Raw genomic sequence first — 9,009 nt, forward strand, 5'->3', positions numbered from 1 at the left:
TTTTGATGAGCCACCAAAACTGTAGTTTTCTGACTATTACGGGAGAGACTTGGATGCTGGTGACTTCAGATATAAGATGCAACCATAAATCAAGGTAAGGATTTATACTAGCTAGAGTCATCCAGCAACAGAAATGGTATCTTATGGAGAAGAGGGCACACATCTCCAGAAAGTGCTCAAACGTAAGTGTGTCGAGTTACCTGGAGAGCTGGAGAGATCTGGACATCTCCATCCTACCTCCAGAGATTCTGGTTCCGTAGGCTTGGGATGTGCCTGGGTTTCTGAGTGACTGGCAGGAAATACTGCTGCTAGTACATGCTCACTCTCCCCGGGGCCCTGCTCCACTGCAAGCTGGAGGAACATCAGAGCAGAGGAGAGAAAGGGTCCCAGGACCCCTGCCAGGTGTGGCCCTGTGTAGCCACCTCAAGAACACCAATTTACTGTTCCTTAATAGCTCCACAGGTAGGAGGAGGTACAATCACATATCCCTAGACATGAAGGAAAATAGACCCCTTCATATAGACTTTTTTAGATGTCATGGTCACCAACAATGAATTCAAAGCTTGATCAGAGCACCTTTTTAAGCTGTAGAAAAATGTGACTCAAAAGAGGAACTGCATCAAAAGTTATTATATTTCAGAATCATGTCCAGCAATGAGACCTGGAAGATGGGCATTTTGTTCCGTTCCTTCCTGATCCAGGGTGACTATCATTAGTCTATCACAAAATCCAGAATAATACCACTTACCACTTCCCTTTACCCAAAAGGAAAGCTGCACACACACCCAGCTGTACCTGAAGCTTTCCAATAACTCTAACAACAGGAAATAGTAATAGGCACGCATGCAAATTCTTTATGTGAATATCAGCTTGCAAATGGATAAATCAATCGGACTTACTCCTTCAAAGTAGCATAGCACTCAGTAATAATAATAATAATAATAATAATAATAATAATAATAATAGAACAAATAATTGATGTACATAGTGGGAATGAAGCTTAAAACTTAATTCAGGCTTTGGTTTAATCAGACACAGAAGACAGTATGCCATGTAATACCACTGTGTGGGACTTTAGAAAAGATACCTGACATCAGGTTAGAGCAGACAGACTGAGGACTGACAGGAAGCAGACCAAAAGTGCCCTTTTGGATTGTGGTGGCTGGGGTGAGAATGGCCCCATAAGTTCATCTAAAAAATGTCCTGTCCAATGCTGGTGGGACTGTTTTGGGAGGGTTAGGAGGTGTGGCCTTGTTGCCTGCCTGCCTGCTGCCATGCTCCCCGCCATGACAGTCATGGACCTGTGAACCCCAAACTAAATGTTCTCTTCATAAGTCGCCTTGGTCATGGTGTTTGTCACAGAAAGAGAAAAGCAACTAAGACACAAGTTGAGAGACTAATTTAAATCTTGTCATTGTGGTCACATATCCTATGTATCATCTACACAGACACACACATACACCCACACACATCTAACTACGTATACACAATATCTACTTTTTAGTGTAAATAAACCACAAAAAGTTGATTCCTTGAAAACAAAAGTATCCAGCTAGAGAGATGGCTCAGCCGTGAAGAGCATGGGTTGCTCTTGAAGAGGACCTGAGTTCAATGCCCAGAACAGACCTCAGATGACTCCCAACCTCCTGTAACTCCAGGGCCAGGGCATCCAGTGACCTCTGGCCTCCACGGACACTTGCAGGCACATGCACATACAACCCACATGCACACTTAGAAATTCAAATGCAAATCTTTTAAAAAGAAAACTGTCATTTCTGTTCACTGGTTCACTTCCAGCTGTGTTTGAAACTCACACGAGCTGTCCTTGTGAGAAGGCTGGGTGCCTGGCATGGGAAAGATTTCTAAAATGTTTGCCCTTTTCTGCTCTTTAATCTTTGGAATTGTGAGGTTATATTAACTATTTTAAAAATTAAGGAAACAAATTTTGAAAACACATTCCTTGTAAGCTAAATGTAAGATAGTGCGTTCTGAAGCCTTGCGCAGTTCCAGGTCTACTGAACTGTGGCCTGATTATCCCCTGTAGGAACCTTGAGTCTGGAGACTGGCACCTAATCACAGCTTTCCACCATACGATTGGCACTTTTTCATGTTAGCCTTTTTCTTAAGTATGTCATATGTAAGAATATGTATGTGTATCCAACTGAAGAATGCTGTCTGTGGTTTCATCTCCTGTGTGTGTCCTTAGCTCAGGCTGGTTTACTTTCACACATCTTAGAACTGTAAATTAAGTCAGTCTGGAGCATAGCAAGACTGAACCATTGTACATGTCACTTTGGGCTTCGTTGATCTCAAACGACACTTGTAAAATTCGTCTGCACTGTTACCAGTACCCATCGTCTAGCTCCAACAGCTATGTAGTCCATGGTGGGAATAAAAGAACACAAATTTGTTTATCCATTTTTAATATTTTTGCATGTTTCACAGAGCATTTTTTTTTCCTTCTTAATCACAGAAAAACTTAATGCAAGCACTAAACATTCTTCTGGCAAGCCTGTACTCCAAATCTGTCCCCACAGCCCCTAGCCAACCTCATCCACATTTTGTCCATTGATACTTTTCTCTTCTGGGTTGAGTTGTAGATAAAATATTAAGTATATCTTTAAGATGTGGCTCTTTTCCTGCAGTGGTGGTGCATGCCTTCAATCCCAGCACTCAGGAGGTAGAGGCCAGCAGATCTCTGAGTTCGAGGCCAGCCTGGTCTATGGAAGGAGTTCCAGGACAGCCAGGTCTACATAAATAGAGAAAATTCTGTCTTGAAAACAAACAAACAAACAAAAAAGATCCCACTCTTTCATTCGGTGTATTCTTTACAGTTAGACAGTTGTCCAAATCCAAGATCTACTCCTGTCCATCAAGGTCCAGTGAAGCACAATTCATTAAAACAGGACAGCCTCTCCCATCCACAATGACTCTGTCCCAGATCCTTCCTAGAACCTTCCATATGCCTGCTGAATGCACTCTCTCCAGTTGGAGACAATCCAGCTCCCCAAGACCTGTTTCGATCCCAGTTTTCCAATGCACGGCACTAATTTTACAAATCATGGTCAGGCAAAGTCAAAATTTCGGGGTCAAATTCAAAGTGCTGAAAGTAATTATTAGTACCAGATATTAAGCCATGCAAATGGTATATTTACAAAGTTACCTTCCAGAAGAATGGAAGAGAAGCAATGGTAAATAAAGCATCCCACTGCTTATGCTGGGATGTGGGTTTTTCTTTTTTGTTTTTGAGACAGGGTCTCATTCTACAGCACATTATATTTTAACATAATGACTTCTTCGTTTTCCTCATAGAAAACACAAGCTTTAGCATTCTCAGGACACAGAGTATTAAGAACCAAATGAGGTCATCTGTAACCAGGAATGATGGCTCATACCTTTAGTCTTAGCACTTAGGAAGTTGAAGCAGGAGGATTGTCGTGAGTTTGAGACCAGTTTGGATAACAGAGTAATAACCTGTTTTTAAAAGAGGGGAGGGAGGAAGGGAGGGAGGGATGGAGGAAGGGAAGAAGGGAGGGAGGGAGGAAAAGGAGACTGGAAATAAAGATCATTTGAGAAGAAATAAATTTGGCTTTTTTTTTTATTTTAAACTTTAAAATTATATTTTAGCCCCAGAGCTAGAAATAAGGAAGATTTCAAAACAAGTTCTGTCATTAATAAAGGGATTATAAAGTCCAATGGATCGTAACACAAAAGCAACAAGTGCTTCAGAATTCAGAGAGCAGGGTGGCTGTCTGTCAGAGGAAATGCATGCGCGGAATCCAGCTACTGCAAACAGACAATAAGACATTCTAAGGAGGCTCGGAGCCTGTCCACTGTTTATCTTTCCCTCAGAGCGGTAAATAAAATGGATGGGAGACAATACTCATATGAAAAATATCAAATATATTTTTTAATTATCTATTCAAAAACATTAGTTCAAACATTGCTCTTAAAGAACATGTCATAGGGAGGCTACAGAGGTGATCAGTCAGGAATGTGGCTGCCATATAGCATAAGGACATGAATGAGTTCAGATCCCCAGCCCTACAAAAGCCAGGAGAGATCCATGCATCTATAACTTCAGCGTGGAAAGGTTAGAGGCAGACAGATGCCTGAGCTCATGGACCAGCCAATCCAGTCATATTGATGAGCTCTAGGTTTACTGAGAGACCTTAGGGGGCCTCTGACTCTCCTACATGCACTCACATAGACGTGGACCTGCAACACACATACACACAAGAACACATCCTAGGAATAATGTTTGCAACAAGTTACATTATTATGCTAAAAATCATCCAATAAAAAGAACTTCAGAAAGTCAATAAGAAGAAGGTCAGTGTCTACAGCGAACAGACCAGAGCTGTAATAGGTAAACAGGCAGTGCAGAGAACAGATAATTACAGTGGCCTTGAACACAAGGAAAACAGTCTCAGATAAACACAAATTTAAAACCATACCAAAGTGCCCTTTCCACCTACTAGATTTACAAGATTAAAACGTTTTTTAAGATCTTCTTGGCAAGAGTATATAACAGTGCAAGCAGTCAGTCACACTGTTGATGGGCAAATGGTCTGGTAGAACCCCAATGGCAATACAGTGACAGCCATTCAAATGACAAGGGCACATTCCCCCTGACCCAGCGGTTTTACTTGAGGGATTCATCCCTTAAAATGTCTTCATTATATACCAAGTGATACACGTACAAGACTCAGCTATCACACTAAAAATGCCAAGTGCTGGGAACTCCATCTGAGCCTCCTTAGGAGGCTCAATACTCTGAGCATCTTACAAAGGAATTCTATGCATTGGAAAAGCAAGGAAGTAATCAACAAGGCACCCGCCCTTAGATGAGGAATCCTTACTATGCCAGCCAACAGTCTGCACAGAACACAGTGCTTCTGCTTAAACAGGCACTATCTGAAAAAAAACAAAAAAATGGTACAGAGAACTAGCAGCCCTGGTGGCCTCTGAAAGGAAGCTGGGGAGCTGGGGATGGGCGTGGGAAAGAGATTTTTCAAAGGGAAAAGATTTTCAAAGGGAAAAGATTTTCAAAGTGTTTACATTTTTGTACCTTCAAACTTTGGAACTGTGCTGTTCTTATCTAAATAAAATTTAAAACATGCTGCTTATTGGTAACTAAATGAGACATGGCCCTAAGTAAGACTTGGCTTCCTGTCCCAGCCTCGATCAACATAATATATCCTCTTTATTTAAGGGCTCAGGTAACTTTACAACAGGATGGAGACTTGGGATAAACTCCAGAAGCAGCAATAGCTGAGAGGCCCAAAGTTAATTAACATCCACAGACAGCAACAAGACACAGCTCGTTTTCAGAGCAAACCAAGACTAGCAGGGATCTAAAGAAAACCCTTCACGTTGCTCAGGCTAATCTAGAAAAATGACAGGCTACGTCTCTCTCGTGCATTTATTTCCCAACTTTGGGGTTCAGAAATCTATGTCCTGTAAATAGGTATCTGTTAGTGAAAGTGCTTATTCTGCACTGCGAGGGTCATGTTTGTTATGAAAACAATCAACAGACAAAGGAGGTTTTTCTCTGCCCTCGGAAAGCTAGTACCAGATGACAGGGCACATCCTTGGGGGAATGGAGCCAGACACTGCCTAGTGCTTACCTACGCAGAACACTTTCTGGTGAGGCAAACCTGTTGATTGGGGGCTATTCAAAGAGCATTCCCGTCCAGTCCCTCTGGAGTAATTTCGCCTGAAATTACTACCGTACCCACCCCCACCTCGCTGTGCAACCCGGAGGCGGGGCGATGTGCCTAATCCACCTGTTTGTTTACCTCCTGCTTTCTCATAGGGAAGCAAAGACAGTAAACCCTACCCTCCAGGGGCAAGAAAATAACTCATTCACTGCCCTTCTCCGGTGGCTGATGAAGGGCAGCAGTATAGAGACTGTACCTAAGCCGGCCCAGATATGCCGTGGAAACACAGGTCAAAGGACCTGCGAGTTGACAATACCAGGGCCGAAGTTTTCAAGAGCTCTGGGACATCCCTAGAAACAGGAACACGTGGGCCAGCCGACCATCACCTCCCCTTGGAGGGTGGACACCTGCAGCCAGGGTGACAGCCATTCACAGGGAAGTGCGTCTGGAGGAAAGTTGAAGTGGGTTACTACCTGTTTCAGACAGGTGACCGAACAAGTGGGACAGAGCTGTCACTTCCCCTGCAGCGCCCAGCTCACCCCGGCCAGGCCACATCCGGCCCCGGGCGCCCCAAGGTCACCTGCCCTCCGGGGCGCCCCCACCCAGCCCCAGCACTCACCAGAACAGCAGGTTGGCACCCAGGAAGGCGAGCAGGCTGAGCAGCGGCCTCTTCCAGCTCAGGAGCTCGTCCGCGCGGCAGCCCAGCCACAGCACGGGCTCCCCTAGCAGCCAGGTCAGGGCGGCGGCCACCTTGCTCGCGGCCTCCTCCACCTGCGGCCCCGCGTCTGCCCGCTCTGCCTCCGATGCAGCCTCCTCCCCGGGGTTCTGAACCCCGGGCCGCGGTGCCTGTTCCTCCGCAGACGGAGCTGGGCATCCTTGCGCGCCGCTCTCCCCGGGCGCCGGGCTCGCCATCTTCAGCGGCGCTTTGCTGGCGGGGACAGGGACGGGGACGGGGACGGGGACGGGGAGGGACGCAGGCGGGCGGGCACGCGCGCGCCTGGCGGTGAGCGCCCGGAAAGCAGCGGCGACCGGTCGGGGCTCGGAGTGAGCACCGCGGGGCGCCGGCGGCTGGGTGCCTTGTGACGTCAGGCCCGGCAGCGCGGGGGAAGAGGGTGCGGTCAAGTTCGCGTAGGGGCGGGGCCGCCCTGGGCCTGGCTGCACATCCTGCGCTCCGCTTGCTCGGTGGTGGATGCGAGCTGGGCGGCGTCCCTGGGTAGCTGGGGACCAAAAGAAAATACTCTTTTTCCCCTTCCAGCTGAGGAGGCCAGGGAGAGAGGACTCACCTCGAAGGGACTCTGGGCTTTGGATTTTAAAAGCGGTAGAGGAATGAAAGACCATTGCTGCCTCCAGGGAGCCCCTGGGTTAAAGTTTGTGATGTTCACCTAAATGGCCAGTATATACCTCTGTGTCTACGTATGCAAACGTCTACACATTGCAGGCTAGATGGAGACAGTTACCTGAATATATGCCGTGGTTGAAGGGAGCACTTGTCTAGGGCTCACACAAAGGTTTGTTGACCACCTACTCTGTGGTTGGTTCATTGCTAGACCCTGTGCATACAGCTTCTGCCTTTTCGAGGCCTCACAATCCAAAAGGTACCATTTGAAATGGACCAATGTAGTGGTGGAAACCCTCAGTGCCAAGAGATTCCTCGCTTAAACTGCATCCAGAATCAGGTTTCAGAAGGGTTTGGGCTATAGATGGCATCTTCTGGCTTTTAAGCCCAGAGACGTGCTGTAGGGGTGGCAAGAAAGAGTTCAGCGTGGAAGATGTCCTGGAGGAGCTGCAGGTAGAAACCAGGTGTTGTGTTCTCTGAGGACCTTCGGTTATTCACTAGTAACAATGGTTTTTATGTTGTTGTGTTTGTGGTTTTTGTATCTGTTTTAACTGAAGGCAGTTTTGCAACCCTCTGGCATTTTCAAATTGCCAAAGGTACCCTGGTGACACCTCCATGGATAGAGGCCCTGGAAATAATGAAAAAGTAGTGTGGAAGCAATTCAGTCACACACACACACACACACACACACACACACCTGACCTAGTCCAGTGTGGGACCTCCTTGGCCTTGGTGGAGGCACTCTGGGTAGATAAAGATGCTTTCTGGAGTCATTTGAGTTCTGTTTAGTACTCCACAGATATGAGCTGAGAAGCCAGAGCATTGGAATTCCAGAACCAGTAAGAACTGGTATCCCTATGGTCCAAACCCAGTGTTGATATGCTTTCAGAGACAAGTTTACAAGATTCTTCACATTCCTCCTCCCCCTAAGTTCTAATTACTGCCATCGGGATCTGTGGATGCAGCAAAAACTGATGACAATGGAGTCACCAAAAAGCTAAGCTCTGGCTGCTGTGCGAGCTTTGCAGCCTTCAATTTCTCCGCAATGACAAATCTTCCCCGAGCAGGTCTGAGTTCTGAAGGGTTTTTTCACCCCTCTCAAAATCACTATGGAGAAAAGGCAGCTCATTGTTGTATTAAAGACGGGACTAATTGCGCTCATTCTATCTTCTTTGCCTGTGACCTCTAATAATTACTGAAAACCTGTAGGATGGAAGTAGACACTACTACTATAAATACATCAGTCGGTACTCCTGGGTAGTTTTTCTCTGCCTAATTATCTTTGCGGTGCCTGGGTAGTTTATTCGGCCCCGAGCACAGTAAACTATGTTGGGTAGAGGCAATAAGTCTTGTTCACTATTTGCAGCTTGTGTGATATTTAACAGTACACTGGTGCAGGGGTGGTGGTGCATGGCTTTAATCCCAGCGCTGGTGAGGCACAGGCAGGAGCAGGCATATGTCAGGCCAACCTGGTCTAGGTAGCGAGCTCCAGTCCAGCTGAAGCTATACAGACCCTGACTCGAAATAAATAATTGAAAGTAAGTCCTGTGGGTTCCTTTTTGAATGTGTCCTTGGTGTTTGTTGGGAGCACAGATACAAATACTAAGGAGCTATACAATTAGACAATAGATACCAGAAAAGGGCAAGGAAGCTGGAAATGTACCCCCCTCCAAAAAAAAAAAAAAATCAGAGGCAAAAAATTGTAGCTGCTGGATGGAAGGAAGAACAGTTCAGTAACTAAGAGCTCTGAAAAGGCTGGCACCAAGAACACAGGAACTCCTGGAGGCCACTTGTCCTTCTCTTCTAAAAGTAGGTAGAAAATTCCTAACGGAAGAGAAAAAGAAGACGGATAATTAACTCCCCGTGTACTGAGTCCCATTGGGCCTAAGCAAGCTGGGCCGCAGAAGAGCCGGAAGTACACCAGCAAGACTGCCTTTTTCTACTTTCTCTTTCAGAATCCGATGGCAGGTCCACAGACCTCAAGGAAGAGGAGCCACTGAGCGTGTTGTA

General features: G+C 46.1%; 1 protein-coding gene across 1 annotated transcript in view; it reads right to left on the reverse strand.

The window, feature by feature from the left end:
• Retreg1 (reticulophagy regulator 1) overlaps positions 1-6,726 on the reverse strand; it is a 128,702-nt gene extending 121,976 nt beyond the window's left edge. The window contains exon 1 of the mRNA XM_057790058.1: positions 6,283-6,726. Coding sequence (XP_057646041.1) covers positions 6,283-6,575 — 293 coding nt within the window. The 5' untranslated portion in view covers positions 6,576-6,726. The remainder of the gene's footprint in view (positions 1-6,282) is intronic.
• Between the last annotated feature and the right edge of the window lie 2,283 nt (positions 6,727-9,009).

This window comes from Chionomys nivalis, chromosome 15 (genome assembly GCF_950005125.1).
Source record: "Chionomys nivalis chromosome 15, mChiNiv1.1, whole genome shotgun sequence".
In the NCBI taxonomy this organism is placed as follows: Eukaryota; Metazoa; Chordata; class Mammalia; order Rodentia; family Cricetidae; genus Chionomys; species Chionomys nivalis.